This window comes from Rhinolophus sinicus, chromosome 14 (genome assembly GCF_057876585.1).
Source record: "Rhinolophus sinicus isolate RSI-liver-muscle chromosome 14, RSI-T2T, whole genome shotgun sequence".
NCBI classification, from domain to species: domain Eukaryota; kingdom Metazoa; phylum Chordata; class Mammalia; order Chiroptera; family Rhinolophidae; genus Rhinolophus; species Rhinolophus sinicus.
Window position 1 is genome coordinate 110,126,878 of NC_142514.1, and position 22,528 is coordinate 110,149,405.

Genomic DNA, 22,528 nt, shown 5'->3' on the forward strand with positions numbered 1-22,528 from the left:
TGAACTCTATATAGTTTCATTACACCCACACCATGTTGATGAATATAGCAGTGCCTCATTCATTTTCACAGCTGTGAGTATATTCATTTTATGAATGCACTGCAGTTCATCCATTCCCCTCGTGATGGACATTTGGATTATCCCAGTTTTTGCAAACAATATAGCTGTTTTGTTTTGTTTTTTCCTATCTGGATGACTAGTTGTCTTGATAGTTTGACAGTTCATCCTTCCCCCACTGATCGCATTGCCACTTCTTACCAATATCAAGTGTGCACATGTATAGTCCCTGTTCTGTTCCACTGGTCAATTTGTCTCTGTGTCAACCATTCTGTCTTAATTCCTCTACCCTTAGCTTTATGATGAGTCTTAATATTGGGTGGTGTTTTCTTTAAAAGTTTCCCCGCCATGTTTTAATAATAAATTCCTGATTTTGGCCCTTTGTTCTTCTATGTAAATTTTAGGATTTCCCTTAAATTACATGGGGAAAAAAAACACTTTTGGTTGGAGATGTAGTAATAGATTAATTTGGGAAGAAGTTACATCTGTATAACATTAAGTATTCCTGGTCATGAATATGTTTTCTCTCTCCATTTGTTGATGTCTACCTTAATACCTTCCAGTAAAGTTGTTTAAATGTTTGCGTTAAGGTAATATATTTCTTTTGTTAGGTTTATTACTAAGCATCTTATTTTCACTATCTTCTGAGAGTTACATTTTAAAACTTTGCGGCTGGTGTATAGAAATGAAATTAATTTTTGTTTGCTGACCTTGCTTGACTCATTGTTTCTGAAATCTCTGAAGTCTTTTGGGCTTCCTACATGAATAGTCATCTTCTGAAAATAATGACAGTTCTCAGTCTTTCTCAATCCAAATAAGATTTACTTCTTTTTCTTATCTTACTGACTTGACTGAAACTTCCAATACAATTTTAAACATAAGTGGCCTCTTATTTCTGATTTAAAAGGAATTCTAACATTTCTCACATTTGCCACCACATGTGTGCTGTAAGGTTTTGGTACATGTCCTTTTTTGGGTTAATGAAACTTCCTTTTATATACATATGTCTGTTTTGCTAGAGTTTTGTTTTTTTTTAATAAAAAGGTTTAAAATTTATCAAATGCATTTTCTGTATATATTGAGATAATATGTGTGTGTGCTTTTTGTTTCTTTGTTAGCATACTGAATTAGATAGGTTTTTCTAATGTTAAACCAAGTTTGCATTCCTGGGACAACGTGATATATGTCCTAACCAATGGCTGGGCACTCCATGAATCCCGAGCCCCTCTGATTTATTTATATATTCCCCCTCACAGAGTTGCTGTTTTCAACCAAGTTATTTTAATCTCATGTTGCCACCTGGTGGCACACTTTGGAAATTTCTGACTTGATTTCTTTCTTTTTCTCTTAGGTAAATGTGTGCACGTAATTTCCTCTGTTATCACTGTAACCGCTCATTAATTCTGTTTTCTTTCTCGTGCCTTACATTTATCCACTTTACTCCCCCATCCTCCTTTTTCTTGCTTTTGTATATTTTCTCAGTGTACTCATGGAAACCATTCTCTTTTCCATGCTCCTTCTCCTTTTGTTCCTTTATGAGTATAAATCTACCTCAGTTACAGTTAATCATGGTGAGAATAGTGCTGGTGACTAAGGAAAAATATACAGCAATACATTTTCAAGTGACAGTTGATACAATAAAGTGTCAGCTCTGCTAATTTTCCAGGTCCTGGAAAATACTTTAAATTCCCTTTAAAATATTTTTAAATTTCAAGTACTACTTACTCATCTAATTGATTCTGCCCAGTTTAACATTAAGCTCAAGCATTAAAGAAAAATTATAAAACTTCTAATAAACTTCATTGTTTCTATGTTCCTTTATTACTAGCTTTGACAAATTTGGATTTCTGCTATATTTTACTGCAAAGACTCAGTTTTTCATTATGGGTAAGCTGCCTGGAAACTGAACTACCATCTATAACATGGTTTCCATGGGAAACAGCGCACAACAGATGCCCTTTTTGTACATAACCGATTTATTAGATAAAAATTGCCAGTAACTGCATTTCTAATTGCTTAACCCACGAGCATAAAAAATACTGTACACAATATTCTCTACACTCAGAGAACTGACACATGGATAAGCTTGGCTGGTTTAGCAGTTTCTCTGTAGAGTGAATTGTGACTTTGTTTTCGGTAGCTCTAAGGACTGTATCTGACAGACGCAGATGAGTCAGCTGAAGAAAACAGACCAGAGAGAGTAGGGCTGAAATTTCTCTTTAACCACAGCAAAGCCAGCATGGCTGCAGGAGAGGTTTTTACTGTTTGTTTGTTTGTTTGCAGCTATAGTACATTGAGAACTTGCTGATTCAAGGATTGCCAACTGTTGATCTCAAAGTAGGCACCACAAAGTATTTTGGGTCCCTAAGTCTGGTTGGTGCCTGAAAGACATTTTAACCGTGCCTAAATTAAAAGAGAACTCAAATAAAATGTAAAATGTATCTTAAGCATTGCTCTAATACAAAGCTTTGATGTGTACAGCTCTGAGATCCATTATTGTGAAACTATTCAGTTTGCGTTGGGTTGCAGCAGCTATTAGAATTCTAACATCTGTTTAAAGGGAGATTTAAAGGTATTCTTATTTCCATGTTGGAATCATGGAGATTCCAAAGGGGACTGAGAAAAAGTTAACGATTAAGAAGGACATGATTTTGGCACTGTAGTCACTCAGAGATCCCACACAGCCCCGGTGGCTGTGCTCCTGGCATTCCGTACTATTTGGCTTCCGTCTGTGTTCTTTTGCTAACTGCTTTCTAACCTCTCGATGTCTCTTTTGAAAGGTGGGGACCCAAACTGTATGCATTGTTCCAGATGCGTTCTTGCCAAAACAGCATAAAGCAAATGTAACAGTTAGGAAGGAGGCTGCTACCACATGAGGTAAGTACACCTGGCAGCGGTGGCCAGGCCAGCCCACCTTCCCATGAGACCTGCCACGCCTCTCACTGCCAAGATGCTGGCAGGAGCCCGTAAAACCTGAAGTGTTTTACCCATAGCCCAGAGCCTTTACCTAGTCTAGAGGATTCTCAGTCAAAGGAGCTGACCCAGAGTAACCCCTACCATTACAGCAGCTAATTCCACCCCTCCAGGTTCCTTCTCATTTATTTACATCTCTTTGGCTCTTTGCCAGTCAAAATCATCTTCCTTCAGTTTAATAATTTTGAGGTCTGAGTTTATTAAACTGAGATTTTACCTGTAGTCCTGGTGAATGTTTGGACATGCTACTCTAGGCTGTTCTCTTACCTTTGTGAAAGAACCCTCTGGGTGTACAGTATTATGGGGCAAGCTCACACGTATGACACTTGTGTGCTGCCATGAGGTTCTTTTCTTATTTAAAAAAAAAGTCGGATATACTTAAGAATGAAGTGCCATACATATATATTGAATAAAGGAATTCCAATGCAATGGAATTATTTTATTCAATATGTATGTTGAATAAAACGCATTGATTTTATGCATTTCTATGCCTTGATCTCAGTTTTGAAATATTTGAAAATCATTGATCAACTTAATTCCCATGATAACAGGTTGTTTTAAAATTCCTTAATTTATTTGGCAGAGACTGTTTTGACCCATCCCATTTCTAAATAAAACCACAGCAATGCAGTTTATCCTATAGATCTTGAAGGGTTCACTTGCGTTCCCTCAACCTGCTAATTAAGCCTGTCAAAGTTCTATAAACCTAACTCTAGCTATATGTGAAAATATTTGAGGTTATATTTTAAGATGTAGAATAAATGTCCATTATAACATTATTAATTTTTTGATGTTTTTCATGTGACATGAAAAAAAAATGGTCAGGCATGTTCACTTCAGGTGGGGAATTTTTAGAAATGATTTGCTTCTTTGGCCTTGATTTTAGATCAGTCTGAAATGGGTTGAAAGGCATGCAAGAATCTCTGACATTCCGTGACATCACCAAAATACTTCATTGTTTCAAACCCACCTGAAGGGCTTGTGGCATATCCATCACCATTCACTCTCACTCAGTGTGAAAGGTAGAGCTGATTGCGAATTCATATAATCCAGTTAGTCTTATTCCTGATACTTGAGCTAAAATCCTTGTTTAGAACATGTTCTTGTATTCCATAGATTGTCATGAACAATATTCTTCTCAGTTCTTCATCTTTAAATCATTTTTTCTAATGCAGGAATTAATGTAACATTTTGTTTGCTGATTGATAAAATCCCCCAAATTAAAATTTGCCTGATGTTTTGCAGTTTTCCATCACTGACTTTTATCTGTTAATGCTTTTGAGAACAAAATCTTTGAGTGAATTTGACTCTGTGCTATTGTTGTCAGAAGCAGGAAAAGAAATTTTCTGCATGACTCACCAGAAAAGTCAAGATCAAATGACAGAGATTTTTAATCATCCAGAGATTAATTTATTAAAGGATCAAAGGAGTTGGCAGTCGCCACATCCTTCAGCTTGAAATGTCACATAGTTGGCAGCCTCAGAAGATCTGCTGGGCCTCTCCATAGTTGATTATAGTGTTATTGACCCAAGAAAAAGCACAGGGACTTCTGAGTGGTTTTCCGATCCTTCTCCCACTGTCTTTAGGGTGTCTGCTCGTCTTGTCTTCCTGTGGCCTATGGGATTATGGTGGTGAGGAATTAGAGGTAACATCTATAGCCATGGACAAGCTATAGCTGGCTGTTTTGGGGGGTGGGGGGTTGTTTTGTTTTTCAGGGATAGAATGCCCAACAATCTCAGGTACCAGGCTACATCCAAATTACTAATCAGCCCCAAATGCCTCTGGCAGTCTGGTGTATTCAGACCCACAAACTTCTTTCTCTCAGCCTACAGGCCTTGTCCTTTCTCTGAGGGGCTAGGCTGATTTGCGCTTAGGAGGCCACGTTAGACCTGATTTGAAGATTCTCTCTCCTGGACCCCTGGGTCAGGAAATGGCCTGAGGTGGGTCAGATGGAGCTGGTATAAGTACGGTGAGCTCACCTTTTTGGGCACATGTGCCCCACAGGCTGCCCAAAGACTTTTCTTGTGATTCACGTCACAAAAGTTTATATGAAGGGGAGTGTGTTTGTACCATGATCTCATCTCCATATTATAATTCTGGATCTGAGAATTGCAAGATCTACTAGTTTGTTAGATTCTCTTGGGGACCAAACTTAATTCTAGCCGGGCAGAGCTCAGAGTGTAGAGTTGGTCGAATTGCTTTTGTGTTGGTGCAATCTGTATGTCATGGCATTTCTTCAGCATCCATCTCCCTTCATAATTCAGTAGTAAACTCAGCCACGGCTAAACGTTATTTATGAAATACGTGCATTTCAATTAAGGTCGTGTCCATTTCAATCCTATTCTGGTAATACTTAAGTTTCATTTTCTTCTTTCTTACCTAAATTTCCTGTTCACTTTCTATGTCTTCATGCAGGCCCCTGGCATATGCCACATGGCGAGCTTTAGGATAAGGTCCTACCAAGATATGCCTGATGTTCTGAATGTGTACATCCCCAAAAGTCCAGAATCTCAGCTGGAACCAGATGGACACGTGTTCCCGCATCCAGGGCTCTCGCTGATGGTTCTCTCCACATCTCAGTTGACTGTTGGTTTTCCCTTTCTTGCTCTCCTGTCTTTCTCCAAACCCCTCGCTTGCCTTTCCCAGGGACAGACCTCAGAAAGACGGGCCAGGGCTTGGGGATCCTGCAATGCACCCTACAGTCCCAAGCCAGCACCCACTGCATCCCGTCTTCGAAGCACTGTCCCCCAAACAGATGCCTGCAGGCCTCAGCTCCTGAGAGCCCACTTTTGTCTGCATGACTAGCTTGTAAGGAGGGACATATGGAGAGAATTTCCAAGAATTTTCCACTTTTTCAAAAAATGTATGTGACTTATTTTTGGCTTTGAACTCAGAGCAGACGCACGGTGTACAGCTGTGTTTACTTGTGCGCATCTGTGAAATCTGGAGAAATTGATGCAACACTCCCCTTCCCATCCTGGCTGTTTGTATAATTGTATATAAATGTAGCAATAAATATATTCTAACATCGGCCTGGGGCATTACTTTCCACTTGATTCTGCACGGTGATGGCAGACAGTGACTATCACATTCTCGAGGAACTGCCCTACTGACCGGTGGGGCCTGCCTGCCCCATCTCAGGTGCTCATCTTCTCTGATTTCACAAAGTGTTAGTTTAGAGTTGGCCAGTGTTTGGAGAAAGGCGGTTGAGGCGTACGGTGGCAGAGCTGGGAGTGAAGCCGCATTATTAATTCACTAGGTGGCACTATTCCTGGCACTCGAAGGTGGCTTGAATATCCAGGGACTGAAGCTTGGAGGATTGGGTGACAGTTTGCAACATGAGTCAGCTATTTTAGTAATCACTCTTACATCCTTTACGAATGTATTGTGCTGCGATTATATGGCAGGTACTTACGTGCCAGGCACAAAGGTACCCTTTAACATTTTCAGATAACCACACAAAATATGCCAACATGACACTGAATTTTCCACCTGATGTTTTTTTCAGGGGGACTAAGTCTAGTTGTTTTAGAAACAGTGTCCTCCTGAAGCAGACACATCAGCAAATAACCTTTTGTTTGGCAGAAATTATGCTATTTGTCTACTATCAAAGGAATATTTATTCCCAAAGTGCTCTCATAATTTATCTGAAATCTTTGGTTATCAATCCTTTTTCTAATCCCTAAAAAATAACCACATACTTTATTGTGGTTTCTTATCAAAGTGCTGTCTCTCAGGCTTCTCCTTTATAAGCGGAAGTTGTTGGAAAACCACTTGGTCGTAAGATCTGGGAAGGCAAAGGAGCGGGAGGTTGGGTGTCCCCGGGCACAGGTTCACAGGCAGCACTTGAAAGCCTACTTTTTATGTATTAAAACAAGGTGACTGGAAGCGTTTGCGGAAGTCATCAGGTTGAGCCCTTTGAACCACTGATCAGATAACTATCTGAACGATCATGCCAGGTCTGTTCTTACTTTCACCTTTTAATAGATCCACCAGAGAACCTGAGGCTCAGGGTCAAAAGATAAAGAAGGCATGGTGTAGGCTGCAGCCTTCCACGGCAAGTTCCTGCGATACCACTTGACACGCCTATTCTCCACATAGATTTGTCTGGCCAGGACTGGTGATACAGGGAGAAATTATTTAAAAAGATACGTGATAAATTATCAGTTGCTTCTGATTATAGTGTGATACAAGATAAGCCCAATTAGAGATAATGCTACATAAGCAACAGTTTATAAGCTTGTTTATGGAGCTGTGGAGCTGTTTACTGAGCATTTTCAGCCTGTGCATGTTACACCTGGATGTGGGTGGTGACTCGGCCAGCAGTTAGACCCGGGACAACACGTCACTTCAACTCTCTGGACCTATGATCTATCTGCTGGGAAACGAGGTGTTTGGACTAAGTGATTCCTAAGATTCTTTCTGTTTTTTGAGTCTCTTCCTTTGAGAAAGGGAAGGCAGTATAGCACACTTTTAATGCTAAAAAGCAAGGTCATGGGATGGCAAAAATGGGCAATTGAGAGGCAAAAGAGAGTTAGGAAGATCACTTCTTTTCAGACACTGAGAACTGCATTAAGATAACGACAAGTCAAAGCACCACCTGGTCAAACCCTTCTGAGGAAACAATATACTCAGCTCTCCCTTTTCACATCCTATCGGCTGGATTTCTTCTTGGGGTCTGTTTTGCAGAGGGCAGGAAGACTGCCGTCTACACTTGCTGGGACAGGCGGGTGGGACGCTGAAGCCTCAGAATAAGAAGCCACTTTTCTTCCTGAACCGCTGTCGTGCTGGGTGTCTGGCGGGGTCTCCGCTCCCGCCCCCCACACAAGAACGCAGGACATGGTGAGGCCAAAAAGGAACACCCACGGAGCCATAGATAGGGGAGCCACACCACTACACTCTCTCTGGCGGCACTATATTCTCACTGGAGGCTGGATCCACACTGTCTGCAAACCGCCATCCACGCTTGCCAGCCCAGCCGCCATCTTCTTGCTAGCCCCCATTCTTCTCTTCTCCTTCTCTCTGCTAGCATAGCCACAGCAGTTATATTAGTGGCCAATGGCTCACTGGTTACAGCTGACGGCCAACTAGCCACAGCTGATGGCCATCCCATCACAGTTGATGGCCATTTACTACCTGAGCCAGCACCTGTCTATGTGAGGCCGAGAGCCTGGAAACTACTTTCTGGGGCTCTGTCCCCACAACCGCCCACCCCACCCACGGGGCGGCGCCAGGAAGAGCGCCCCCTGGCCCTTGTAAACTGGTGGACTTCAGTCCGGGTCAGACCTGCACAGCTGACGGGTGCAGCCACGCGAAAGGGAGTAAAGCTGATCACTTCCAGTCACTAAGAATCCACACACACACTTAAGGAACGCGTCGGTGAGGAACTTTTCCCACCTTCAGCAGAGACACAACACTAGCGACAGTCCTGCCCCCCTGGCCCGCGCTCATCCCTTGCCAGGCAGGTGGGATGAATTGCTTGACTGGTGAGTTTGTAGAGGAGCTTTGTATGGTTCTTCCTCCTCTTTTCCTGCTGGGAGCTGGCTGTCTACAGGAGCAGATTACAGTCTGCTCCTCTACGGCCTGGTTTTACAGAGGCAGGCCCGGGCTCCCACACAAGCGTGAGTCTGCCTAATTTGGGCTTCAACATTAGGAAGCCACTTGCCACCGGTCTAAGCCGCATTCTCCAGTACTGGCTTCATCAGTGATCAAGGTGCTCTCCGACCTTCACCTGCTCCTTCTTTTGCTTTCATTCCCAATTGATTGAGCACAGTGGTTCTCTTTAATGTGCGTCAGAATCACCTGGAAGGCTTGTTGAAACACCGATGTCTGATTCACAAGTCCGGGTGGGGCCCAAGAATGTGCGTCTCTAACAAGTTCCCAACTGAGGCTGTGGGCTGCGCTGCTGCTCTGGGGGCCACACTTAACAGACCCAGGGAATGCTTGGCTGAGGTAAGGAGTTCTGTTTATAGGTCCCTCAGACTCTGGCACTGAGTGTTCTCTCCAGGCTGTCTGAGTCAGCTGGGCGTCCTTCAGAAACCAGGGCGGCAGACATTCTTTGGCCAGTTATGAGTAAGTAACTCTTACAAATCAATATCCTCTCCTAGCCCACGGCCTTGGGGAGAAACAAATGGTTATGGATTATACTCGTTTCTGTTCTAAGTAGAACAGCAGCAGAATCAATGCCAGCCATAAATCAGCCCTGAAATGCCAATTTAAACACCGAATCCAAGAGATGTGTGCAGTTCTCCTTTGGTAAAACCATGTAGAACACTGTGCACGAATAAACATTTAACTGGGGCTTTTCAGTAATGATGAAGCTAGTGCATTTTAAAAGCTTTTAATTGAAATATAAAACACAAACATTTGCAGATTAGTGGACAACGTGAAGAATCTTCACAGACTGAAAGCACCAGTGGAATCAGCACCAGACCAGAAAGAGAACATTTACCCCCCAAGAGTCTTGCTGTCTTTCCTCAGTTACTTATCCTCCCTCCCAGGGTGAGTACGACCTTGAATTCTAATGGGAGGTATGTTTTACTGTTAGGTACGTTATATAAATGCAATCATTCAGCATGTCCTCGCTCGTGTCTGTTTTCTTTTACTCAACAAACTCCTGAATTCTTCAGAATCACTCTCACCCAGTCTGTCTTGTTTCCCACTTCGCTCTGGCCCACCTCTCAGGCCTCTGTTATGAGGCATGCCGTGCCTGCCTGCTGCACCGGCCTTTCCACTGCCCTCCACAGTGTGGCTGTTCCCTAGAGCCAGGTCCCCCTTAACTGTCAACAGCTGGACCTCCCTCCCACCTCCAGGGCTTCCTTCCCACCCGTCAGATTTCCTTTAGTCAGAACAGGCCAGGCTCTAGCTTGGTCAGTGAGAATGCGCACACCTCAGGCTCATCCCTCGCTCATGTGCATTGGGCATATTTCACTCCTCACAGTTCTGGGGGACCTGGTTTTCCCTGCGCCATGTGGAACATGTAGGCTCTCAAGCACCACGGCAGGGGCACAGAGACTGGAGAACCCTGCAAGGCTTTCCACCACCTCGGCCCAGGTTTCTTCTGCTCATATTTCACTGATCAGTAGTCACGGGCCACTGTTACTCACACGGGGCCTGGGAAAGGTAGGGGGATACTTGGTGAGCACCACTGTCTCTGCTGCGCCCACTGTGCCTTAAGGTCAGACTATGTCCCCTTTTACCCTTTGAGAAAGAAGGGGACCTGAGCGATATACCCAGCTTCCTCCCCATCCTCAGAAATAGAGCAGACAGCAAGCCCCGGGGCAGAGCAAAGCTTCTCACCTGGTGGCCCCTCACTGCACATGGGCCAGCACCTCGGGCCCCCTCTGAGAGGAACTAGAGGCCTTGGGAATGGGTGTACACAGACCTCTTGCACCCTGAACCTCACATATACTTTTGGCACTGCTTTTTTTTCTGGTTTGGTGGTTGACCCAAGGTGAAGGCAACCCAAGTTAGAGCGAGTGAGACATCATTGCTCTTCCCTGTCCTCACGGTGAACAAGCCTCTGTGGTTTGAAAATGAGACTCATTCTAATTCTAACTCTATCATTTTCTGCTGTGTGACTTTCGGCCAGTTGTTTAACCTCTCTGAACTTTAATTTCTACTGGTAAAATAATGAATTGATTTCTGTTACATATATTTTTTTTCTCCTCAAATAGATAAAGTCTATAGGTGCTTAGAACCCACTTTCAGTTCCTTTTATCTTAATTTAACACAGCAATGCTAGTCAGGTGTCCTGTTATCCTGGTGCAGCCTGCTCACTTAGCCCTGGGGGACGCATGCCAGGAGGTGTCCTAAAGGTAGAAATGTAGAGACTTGGTACAAGTTTAAAGAAATAGGGTGACCCTAGAGAATACCACTCATTCATTCATTCATTCAAAAACTATTTAGGACCATCGACTGTGTCCTGGGCCCTGCTCTCAGAATGAGAGGTTGCAAGGGCCTCTTATACCCTTGAGCTTCCACATCTCCTGCTTCCGCTGGTCCTGGGCAAGGCGCTGGCAGTGTTCGTTAGTCCTCGCTGGCTGATGATTCAAGGGAGAGTGCAAGGCTGATAATTCATGGTGACATTGGAAGCTGCAACTTTTTCCTTTGAGAAAGCTACTCATACAGCGAGCTGGCTGCTGTGTGTAGCCCTTCTCTCTGCTCAGGTCTTGTCCTGAGGCCGGCCGGAGAGGTCAAGGCAAGTTTTGAGAGGGACAAGGAGGGCTCTAGGGTATATGGATGGCCACATGACAGAGCACTTATACCCAGCCCATCAAGAGTTGACTCGTGGGTGTGTCCTGGGCCTGGGTCTGAGGTGACTAACAGTGTCTGGGAGTAAAAGCTGCTGCTGGGAACAGTGGAGCTGATTAAAAATGGCTATGCCTAGTAAATCTCTCCCTGGTGTATGTGGTAACTGGGCCTTGGATGACCCCTTTCCTTGCTCTGTTGGGAAATAGTAGCTCTGCTCTGGACTGCACAGCCCATTGTCCTCTCTGGAAATACCCTTCAAATCCACACAGCATAACACTAGGGCACAGGGGCCACTGCCTGATTCCCAGCCAAGCCCTGACCTCCTGCCCACCCAGACCTGCAGTGAGAGACACTGGGAAGGGGCCAATCCCAAGGGGCCCCAACCTGAGAGGGGGGCTAGGACCCACAGTCCTGAGCCACAGGTTGAGTAGTAGGCTGGGGCCCAGCTGCCACCTAAGCTGTGCTCACTCAGGCACAGCTAGACACTCCAAGGTGCTACCTGGAATGTGGCAACAAAGGAGCTTTGTCTATTCATTCATCGTATATGGACTGTGCAACCAAGTAAGTCAAGTCCCTGCCTTCATGGAGTTTACATTTCCAGATGACAGAGGTGAACAATAAACTAATTATGTGGTGTGTCAGATGGTGAGAAGGGCTGTGGAGGAGATATAAATAGGGCCCATCACAGAGGGCGTGCGGGACTGACAATTTGGTAACTAATGATCAGGAAGAAATGGGCTGTGAGTTGGGGAAGCTCCGCTCTGAGGTTTCTGAGAACCTGCTGCTGGGGGACCGGCTCCCCGGGCCAGTGGCCTCCTGCAGCCACTCAGGCCCTCCCACTGCTCCCCACCTGCTGAGTCCCACATAGTCCATGAAGGTGAGCTTGAACTAGAACAGAAATTTTGGGGACAGAGTCCCAGAGAGCAGTTTCCCGGCTCTCAGCCTCACGTGGAAAGGTGCTGGCTCGGGTAGTAGATGGCCGTCAGCTGTGGCTAATTGACCACCAGCTGTAACCAGTTAGCCAAGTAGCCACTGATATAACTGCCGCGGCTGCGCTGGTTGGTGAGTCGGAATCAAGAGTCGAGTCAGTCGGTGGGTTGGCAGGCAGAGAAGTGGACAGCAGGTCGCACGTAGTGTGGGTCCAGCCTCTAGTGAGACCATAGTGGTATGACTCCCCTACCTATGGCTCCGTGGGTGTTCCTTTTTGGCCTCACCATATCCTGCATTCTTGTGTGGGACCAGAGACCCCACAGGCCACCCCACATGACAAATGGCGGAGCGAGCAGGGTCTCTCACACAACAAATGGCTCAGCGAGTAGTGTATGGCGCCAGCCAAAACTCTCTGAAGAATGGTAGAGCAGTTTGTGAGTGTGAAAACTCAGTCTTGGGAAGCCCATGAGGAGCAGTGCCAGAGATGGGGAGTGCAATCTGCCTGGGAGAGACGTGACCCCTCGGTGAATTGGTGGTCCTCTTGAGCCTCCGGATGTCATGCGCCCTGTTGGCTATAGCAGGCATTACCGGCTTTTTGGTGGGCTGCTGCTGTAGGCTCCGAGAGTTGCAGACATCTTACGCCGAGACCTCCACCCACTCAGATGCCTGGCGTGGCGAGCAAGATTCCCACACAGTGTGTGGTGCCCAGTGGCCACTGTTCTCAGGAGTTGGACCCCCAAGAAGGGGTGGGAGGACATGGATGGCTCTCTAACCAGCGGGGAGAGGGCCCTGCAGGCTCTGACTGAGTGGTTGTCGGAGGAGGCAAACGCTACAGCTGGCCATGTGGTCCGGATGTTCCTCACGGCCTTGAGTCTCAACACGGAAAACGCGCTTCATGAAATGGCCCAGGTGCCAGACCAGGTGTCCTGGTTGGAGGCGCTGGAAGCTCGGGTCCGCCTGTTGGAAGAGGGGCCCCACAGTGGAGACTCAGAGGCAGACACGGAGGAAGCGAGTGGAGACAACGTGGTTCCCAAGCCCCAAGCCCGGCCAATCTTTAAGCAAAGGGTAAAACGTGAGCAACCTTTGGGCCCCGGGGGCGTTGCTGCCGGCAAGCCAGCTGTGACCCAGTGCACAGCCTACACCCCGTACACTCCCACTGAGTTGCAGGAGCTGGGGAGGCGGTACCGACAGCGCCCTGGAGAGCCAGTCTCGGCTTGGCTACTACGTTTATGGGATGAGGGAGCAGACAGCATTCTCTGCTCCCCAGGCGAGATGGAAAAGCTAGCCTTCGTGACAGTGCATCCGTCCCTGCGACAAAGGTTACAGAACTGCCATAGGTTGGCCCACGACCAGGGCAACCATTCTCTAATGGAGTGGCTGACTGCTGCGGTACGCACAGTATGGGGACAGGCTGGCGAGCTGCCAGACACTGTGAGTCAATGGCAGTCATATACGGAACTTACGCAGGTCATCTGTGAAATGGGTATGAGACATGCTATTTTCAACCCTAATATGCGGGGAACCTATGTGCTCTCACTATTCTGAGGTCTATTATGGGGTCCCCTGTTCTGTTACATGTTGAAACTATGCAAGGGACCCCAAGCACTGCCATAAAAGTCTGGTACCACAAACTGGGAAAGGTGCCAGTGGCAGTGGCCCTCTTCCCAGGACAAAAAGCTGGCATGTATCCTCCCAGATGGAAGGGATTTGCCCTTGTTGGTTCCTAAGTCTGTTTCTTTCTGTCCGTAGGTGCCTGTAGGCTATTATGGCACAGGGACCCTCGCAGAAGACGCTTGTCACATAGATTGTGAGGCGAGACCCTGTAGGGGTGGAGTGTGGGGACACAGTCCCAGAGAGCAGTTTCCAGGCCCTTGGCCTCACATGGAAAGGTGCTGACTTGGGTAGTAGATGGCCGTCAGCTGTGGCTAATTGACCGTCAGCTGTTACTAGTTAGCCAATTAGCCACTGATATAACTGCCGTGGCTGCATTGGTTGGTCGGTAGGGTGGCAGGCAGAAAAATGGACAGCAGGTTGCAGGTCGTGTGGCTCCAGCCTCCAGTGAGACCATAGTGGTATGACTCGCCTACCTATGGCTCCGTGGGTGTTCCTTTTTGACCTAGCCATATCCTGCGTTCTTATGTGGGGAGCGGGACCAGAGACCCCACAGGCCGCCTAGCATGACAAATGGTGCAGCGAGCAGGGTCTCCACATGACAGGCATTTTGCTCACTGCTCGCTGTATAATTAGCAGTGTTTAATGGGTGTTGCATTCACAACAGCGCAGTGTGTTTTGTCCTGGTCTTGATAATTTGGAAACGTACATAGCAAACCCCTAAATCTCCTCCTGAGCTTTTCATGTAGTTACAAAATTGCATTTGCCATCTCCTTTATTTTTTTTCATATGCATATTTGAAACAATTAGTTAAATGAATGATAATTACATCTTTGGAAAGCAGAGGGTGAGAGAAGAGCTGTCTAGCCCTTGTAAGGGGCCCCTGAGGGGCTGAAGGGTGACCTCATCAGCGGGTGAGCACTGAGCTCGCCAGCACAGCCTCTGGGTAAGAGCAGGGCAGGCCAGAGACTTGGCCAAAGGGCAGTGCATTTCAACACTGTATTTCCTATTCTTTCAGTATTCTGTCTCTTGCTGAGCTCTCCGGGGGAACTGGGAAGAGAATCTGTTCCACCACCTAATTAAACCTTTCTATTTCTAATCTCATGCTGCGTTTGTGCAACTAGAAAGCATGGGAAACGCAAATGGCAGCTGCTTCATCTGAGGTGTTGTGTTTGCAGTGGGTATTGTCAATAGTCTGCACGTGGGGCTTCTTGAAAGACACCAGAGAAGGGCTCTGTGCATGGCTGGAAACCTGAGAAAGTGTGCTGCCTTTCTCTCTAGGACTACAAAGGACACTAGGGACTGTAGACATGAGTCCAGACTCTAATTTCCTTTTGGCATAGAATCTACCGACTGGTCTTGCTTATCAGAGAGGCTGCAGGCAGTGGGTTTCCTGAGACCTCGAGCACTGAGCCCTGGTCAGCTGTGGGTCCTGGGCCACCATCACAAGCCTCAGGACAGGTCGATCACTGGGTAATCTTTCCCTCCAAGACAAGTGACATCTTTGTCATGACTATAAACGAAAGCAGAGTGAAGGTGTGTGTGTCTACTGAAGCAGAGAAACGAAGTTCTTATTCATATTTTTCCCTAGTGTTTCCCTGTCCCAGGGTAGTCATAGCACATGTAAGTACGTCCAGTTACAGTATCACTGATGCTCATTCTTCACACCTAAATTTTTATAGAATAACCCACATAAGGATGATTGTGGGCCCATTCCTAGTACTTGCAGCACAGTGAAAAGGAAAAACAGAATTTTGGAAGCATGTAGAGTGGGATTTGCCTCTACAATAGGGATAATGCCCATTTCAGAGGATTTTTAGTTTAACTTATGTACAGTACTGGACCCTCAAACGTGAGTGGTCTCCCCATCAGCCCAGTCTCTCCAACTTTGAGAGCAGCAGTTATAAACTAGGAGGAAATGCTCAAAGAGAAAACCAGTTACCTAATTTCACCTGACATCTCCCCAGAAATGTGCACTGTCACCTGAGGCCCCAGAGCACCTACTGCTCTGTCCAGATTGGCCCCCGGGTTCCTATACTGTGGGACGTCATTCCCTTTCCCTCAGGTCAGGGAAGGGGTACAGACAGGTTTGCCGAATGTCATCTTCAGGAATGAAAGTAGAGCTCAGACGGGGTCAGTAATGCAGTCCGTGAACTACTGAACTGTGACATTCTGGAAGGATCACCTTTGGTTTTATTATCAGTGTTTTTGTTATTCCATTTATTTCCCTATTATGATATGTAGAAAACTTTTAAGCCAGGAAGGGCCTGACAACGGGAGTAGCAAGGAAATGGGATACCAAGATCGTTTTCAAAAAAATTATTTTTAATTATAGTTGAGGTACAATATTGTGTGTTTCGGGTGTACAACATAGTGATTCAGCGATTTTATATGCTTTATAAAATGATCAGTGCAGCAAGTCTAGTACCCATCTGTCACTACATTGTTATTACGACATTATGGACTATATAAAGTATATATTGCTGTACTTTATATCCCCGCTGACCTATTTTATAACTGGAAGTTTGAACTTCTTAATCCCCTTCCCCTTTTCTGCCCATCCTCTATCCCCCTCCCCTCTGGCAACCATCAGTTCTCTGTATCGATGAGCTAGTTTCTGTGTTGGTTTTGTTTGTTCATTTGTTTTGTTTTTTAGATTTCACATATAAGTGAAATTATATTTGTCTTTCTCTGTCCAACTTATTTGACTTAGCATTAATACCTTCTAGGTCTATCCATGTTGTTGCAAATGGCAAGCTTTCATTCTTTTTTATGGTGAATAATATTCCATTGTATATATGTATCACATTTTCTTCATAAAATCATCAATCAGTGGACACCTAGGATGCGCCCATACCTTGGCTATTGTAAAAAATGCTGCAGTGAACATAGGAGTGCATGTATCTTTTCAAATTATTGTTTCGTTTTCCCCACATAAATACCCAGAAGTAGGATTGCTATCATATGATAGTTCTATTTTTAATTTTTTGAGGAAACTCCATACTGTTTTCCCTAGTGGTTGCACCAATTTGGAATCCTACCAATAGTTCACGATGGTTCCCTTTTCTCCACATCCTCACCAGCACTTGTTTGTTAATTTATTGATGATAACCATTCTGATAGGTGTGAGGTGGTGTCTCATTGTGGTTTTTATTTGCATTTCTCTGATGATTAGTGATACTAACTGAGCATCTTTTCATATGTCTATTGGCCATCTGTATGTCCTCTTTAGAGAAATGTCTATTCAGGTCTTTTGCCCATGTTTCAATCAGATTGTTTATTTTTTTTGGTGTTAAGTTTTATGAGTTCTGTATATATTTAGGATATTGACCTCTTACTGGATATATGTTTGGCAAATATTTTCTCCCATTCAGTAGGTTGCCTTTTTGTCTTGTTGATGGTTTCCTTTACTGTGCAAAAGCTTTTTAGTTTGTTGTAGTCCCACTTGTTTATTTTTATTTATGTTGCCTTTTTGCTTGTGTTGCTTTTGCATGAGAAAATATCCAAAAAATATTGCCAAGACCAATGTCAAAGAGTTTATTGTGTTTTCTTCTAGGAGTTTTATGGTTTCAGGTCTTACATTTAAGTCTTTAATCCGTTTCGTTTATTTTTACATATGGTGTAATAAAGTGGTCATTTTTTTATGTTTCTGTCCAGTTTTCCCACCATCATTTATTAAAGAGACTGTCTTTCCCCCACTATACATTCTTGCCTCCTTTGTCATAGATTAATTGATTATATATGTGAGTTTATATCTAGGCTCCCTATTCTGCTCCATTGATCTACATGTCTGTTTTTGTGCCAGTACCATACTATTTTGATTACTATAGCTTTGTAGCATAATTTGAAATCAGGGAGCATGATACCTCCAACTTTGTTCTTCTTTCTCAAGATTGCTTTTGCTATTTGGGGTCTTCTGTGGTTCCATATAAATTTTAGGGTTATTTGTTCTAGTTCTGTAAAAAATGCCATTGGTATTTTGACAGAGATTGCTTTGAATCCCTAGATTTCTTTGGGTATTATGTACATTTTAATAATATTACAAGTTCCAGTCCATGAGTATGGTATATCCTTCCATTTATTTGTGTATTATTCAATTTATTTCTTTAATATTTTACAGTTTCAGAGTACAGGTCTTTTACCTTTTTGGTTAACTTTATTCCTAGGTATTTCATTCTTTTTTATTTAATTGTAAATGGAATTTTCTTAATTTCTCTTTAGAATAATTTATTAGTATATAAAAATACGACAGATTTCTGAATGTTAATTTTTTATCTTGAAACTTTACTGAATTCATTCATTAGTTTGAAAGTATTTTGGTGGAATCTTTAGGGTTTTCTACACATAATATCATGTCCTCTGCAATGATGACAATTTTACTGTTTTCTATGTATAGTTTGTCATCTGCAATAGTGACAGTTTTACTTCTTTTCCAATTTGGATGCCTTTTATTTCTTTTTCTTGTCAGATTTGCTCTGGCTAGGACTTCCAATAATATGTTGAATAAGAGTGGTAAGAATGGGCATCCCTGTCCTGTTCCTGATCTTAGAGAAAAAGCTTTCTGCTTTTCACCTTTGAGTGTGATGCTAGCTGTGGGTTTGTCATATACAGCCTTTACTGTGTTGAGGTATGGTCCTTCTTTACCCACTTTATTGAGAGCTTTTTTTTTTTCTTTTTTTTTTTTTTTAAATAAATGGATGTTGATTTTATTTCAAATGGTTTTTCTGCATCTATTGAGACAATCATATTATTTTTATCCTTCATTTCGGTTGTGATTTCGGTTGTGATGTGTATCATGTTGATTGATTTGCAAATATTGAGTCATCCTTATATCCCTGGGATATTTGATCACAATGTATTATCTTTTTAATGTATTGCTGAATGTATTGCTACTATTTTGCTGAGGTTTTCTGCATCTATGATCATCAGGGATATTGGCCTGTAATTTTCTTTCTTTCTTTTTTTTTTGCTTTGTCTTTCTCTGGTTTTCGTATCGGGGTAATGCTGGCTTTGTAGAATGAGTTTGGAAGCTTTCCCTCATCTTCAGTTTTTTTAATAGTTTAGAAGGATAGCTATTAATTCTTGTTTGAATTTTTGTAGGCTTCACCTGTGGAGCTGTCTTGTCTTAGACTCAAGTTCACTGGGAGTTGTTTGGATACTGATTCAATTTTGTTTCTAGTAATTGGTCTGTTCAGATTTTCTGTTTCTTCCTGATTCTTGGAAGAGTATGTTTCTAGCAATTTATTCATTTCTTCATAGGTTGTCCAATTTGTTGGCATATAATTGTTCATAGTATTATCTTATAATCCTTTGTATTTCTTCGGTGTCAAATGTTACTTCGCCTTTTTCATTTCTGATTGTGTTTGAGCCATCTCTTTTTTTCTTGATGAGTCTGGCTATAGTTTTCTCTATTTTGTTTTTCTTATCAAAAAACCACCTCTTAGTTTTTGTTGATCTTTTCTGTTGGTTTTTTAGTCTCTGTTTCATTTATTTCTGCTCTGATCTTTATGATTTCCTTCCTTCTTCTTGCTTTGGGCTTTGTTTGTTCTCTCCTTTTTTTTTTTTTCCTAATTCCATTAGGTGTAAAGTTAATTATTTGAGATTTTTCTTGTTTCTTGAAGTAGGCCTGTATTGCTATGAATTTCCCTCTTAGAATTGTTTTTGGTGTGTCTCAATGATTTGGGATAATTGTTTCTGTTTTCATTTATCTCAAGATTTTTTTTCTCTCCTTGATTTCTTTGTTAACCCGTTGATTGCTTAGTAGCATGTTTTTTGGCCTCCATGTTTGCTTTTTCCATTTTTCTCTTTGTAATTGATATCTAGTTTTATACCATTGTGAACAGAGAAGATGCTCAATATTATTTCAGTCTTCTTAAATTTACTGGGACTTGTTTTGAGGCCTAACATGAAGTCTATCCTGGAAAATGTTCCATGTGCACTTGCAAAGAATATGTATTCTGTTGCTTTTGGGTGGACTGTTCTGTAAATATCTATGACGTTCATCTGATATAATGTGTGAAGGCCATTGTTTCCTTGCTGAAATTCTGTCTGGATGAACTATCTATTGATATAAGTGGGGTGTTAAATATCTGTATTACTATCCATTTCTCTTTTTATGTCTGTAAATATTTGCTTTATGTATTTAGGTGCCAATATGTTGGGTGCATAGATGTTTACGGCGCATAGATGTTTACAAGTGTTATATGCTCTTGTTGGATCGATCCCTTTAACATTATGTAATGTCCTTCTTTGTTTTGTTAGTTTTTGTTTTAAAGTTCATTTTGTCTGATGTAAGTATTGCTACCCAAATTTTCTTTTCCATTTGCATGAAAAATCTTTTCTCAGCTCTTCACTTTCAGTGTTTCTACATCTGAAGTGAATCTCCTATAGGCAGCATTAGAACGAATTTTGTTTTTTCAGTCCATTCAGCCACCCTGTTTTTTGATTGCAGCATTTAGTCCATTTACATTTACAGTAATTATGGATAGTTATGTAGTTATTGCCATTTTATTGTTTTCTGGTTGGTTTTGTAGTTCTTGTGTTCCTTTATTCTTCTGTTGCTCTTGTACATTGATGACTTTCTTTAGTGATTTGTTTAGGTTCCCTTTTCTTTATTTTTTGTGCATCTATTATAGGTTTTTGGTTTGTGGTTACTATGAGATTCATATATAACAAGCTATGTTTATAGTCTGTTTTAAGTTAATGGTCACTTAAGTTTGATCCCATTTTAAAAGCATCACTTAAGTTTGATCCCATTTTAAAAGCATCACTTAATTTGATCCCATTTTAAAAGCATCACTTAATTTGATCCCATTTTAAAAGCATTACATTTTCTGCTCACCCCCACTTGTTTTTGACATTGTTTCATATTTTTTGTGTGTGTATGTGTGCATCTCTTAATTCATCACTGTAGTTACACATGCTCTTACTACTTTTGTCTTTTAACCTTCTTGTCTCGTCTTGGCCTCTTTGGGTTCATATTTCTGGGGACTCCTGTGCTTCCTGGACTTGGCTGTTGCTTTCACCAGGTAGGGAAGTTCTCAGACATTATTTCTTCAGACATGTTTTCTGTTCCTTTCTTCTCCTTCTGGGACCCCTGTGATCTGAATGCTGGAATGTTTGATATTGTCCCAGAGGTCCCTTAAACTATGCTCATTTGCTTTCTTTTTTTCTTTTTGCTGTACCAATTGAATGATTTACACTACCTTGTCTTCTAGCTCGCTCACTTATTCTTCTGCATCATCTAATCTGCTGTTGATTCTCTCTAGTGTATTTTTCATTTCAATTATTCTATTCTTCAGTTCTAAATGGTTTTTTTTTTTTTTTAAATTTTCTGTCTCTTTGTTGAAATTCTCACTGAGTTCATTTATTCTTCTCCCAAGTTCATTGAGCATCTTTATAACCATTGCTTTGGAATCTTTAGCTGGTAGATTGCTTGTCTTTTTCTGGAGTTTTGTTCTGATTTGTTTGAAATATGTCTCTTCATTTGTGCTAGCTCTGTTTCTATGAATTAGGTAAAACAGCAACCTCAGTAGCTTCCCCTTTTCACACTGTGTATGCTGGGTGTATTTGTCAGGCCAGCTAGTGCTGGAACTGGAGTGGGTGTGGGACAGAGACCTGGGGGCAAGCCTCACTGGGGCTACTTTGACAGGGTGACTGGGGCTATAGTTGGATCAGGCTTGGGCCAAGGGGAGTCCTGGGAGTAAGCTGAGCTCAGGCCTGGGGCGGTAGCTGGAGTGGGCGTAGGCTGTGGGAAGTGCTGGGGGCCCAGAGTTTTAGCTGGAGCATGTGCAAGCTGTGGAGTTTCAGGGGCAAGCTACTCTGGGATCTTCTTGGCAGGCCAGTTGGAGTTGTAATTGGGGCAAGCTCAGGCCATGGGGAGTCCTGGAAGCAAGCCATGCTGAAGCCCAGTGCTGCAGCTTAAGTGGGAGTGGTCTGCAGGAAGTCCAGGGGACAAGCTGCACGGGGGCGAGAGCTGTGGGGAGTCCCAGGGGCAAGCAGCATTGGGGCCATCTTGGCTGGTGAGCTGGGAGCTGGAAAGGGTGCAGGCCATGAGGAATCCTGAGGGCAACGCTTGGAACTGCTGCAGGCCTGGGGCATACTGGGATGGCCTTAGCCAATGGGTAGAGCACCCAGTTAGTGCTCCTGCCCCTGCAGTCAAGGGGGAGGGGGAGAACAAACGGTGCTCTCTGGTGCTTCCGACACCAGGGAGAGTTCCCCCAGTTTCCCTCCCATTTGGCAGATACTCTAGGGTTAGTAAATGGATTTCTTTCCTGTGTAGTCTGGGTGCCCTTTAAACCACTAATTTCCACTGTGTCCAGGCGAGTCTGTGTGTGGGTCCTTAGTATTGATACCTCCCTACTGCAGGTCTGTGCACTGGGGGTGGGGCTCCTAGCATGTCATGTCTCTATCTCGTCTACCCATTTCTGTGGTTTCTTTCCTTTGTTATGCAGAAGCTGTTCAGTTAGCCTTCAGGTCAAGAACTCTTTAAAGGTTAAAATGTCACTCCTGAAATAAACCTCACCATTGAATATATCACATTACATTATGGCCAGAATTGAAATTCTTCCACAATATCCCTGTACAGATAGTAAGGCTCTAAGGAGAATGTCTGAAAATGACTCTTTAAATACCTCGATTTACGTAACAACGGCTGTCACTTATGGAACACACACGATGGATCTGCCCATTCAAAGGATTTAAC

At 43.4% G+C, this 22,528-nt stretch overlaps 1 protein-coding gene across 2 annotated transcripts in view; it reads left to right on the plus strand.

Moving 5' to 3' along the window:
• Window positions 1–6,060, plus strand: part of RDX (radixin) — an 84,749-nt gene extending 78,689 nt beyond the window's left edge. The window contains exons 15-16 of one of the 2 annotated variants that reach the window (XM_019715274.2): window positions 2,838–2,934; window positions 5,446–6,060. In XM_019715274.2, the coding sequence (XP_019570833.1) occupies window positions 2,838–2,904 (67 nt within the window). In that variant the 3' untranslated portion in view covers window positions 2,905–2,934; window positions 5,446–6,060. The remainder of the gene's footprint in view (window positions 1–2,837; window positions 2,935–5,445) is intronic. The other variant, XM_019715276.2, reaches the window with a different exon arrangement.
• The last annotated feature ends 16,468 nt before the right edge of the window (window positions 6,061–22,528 follow it).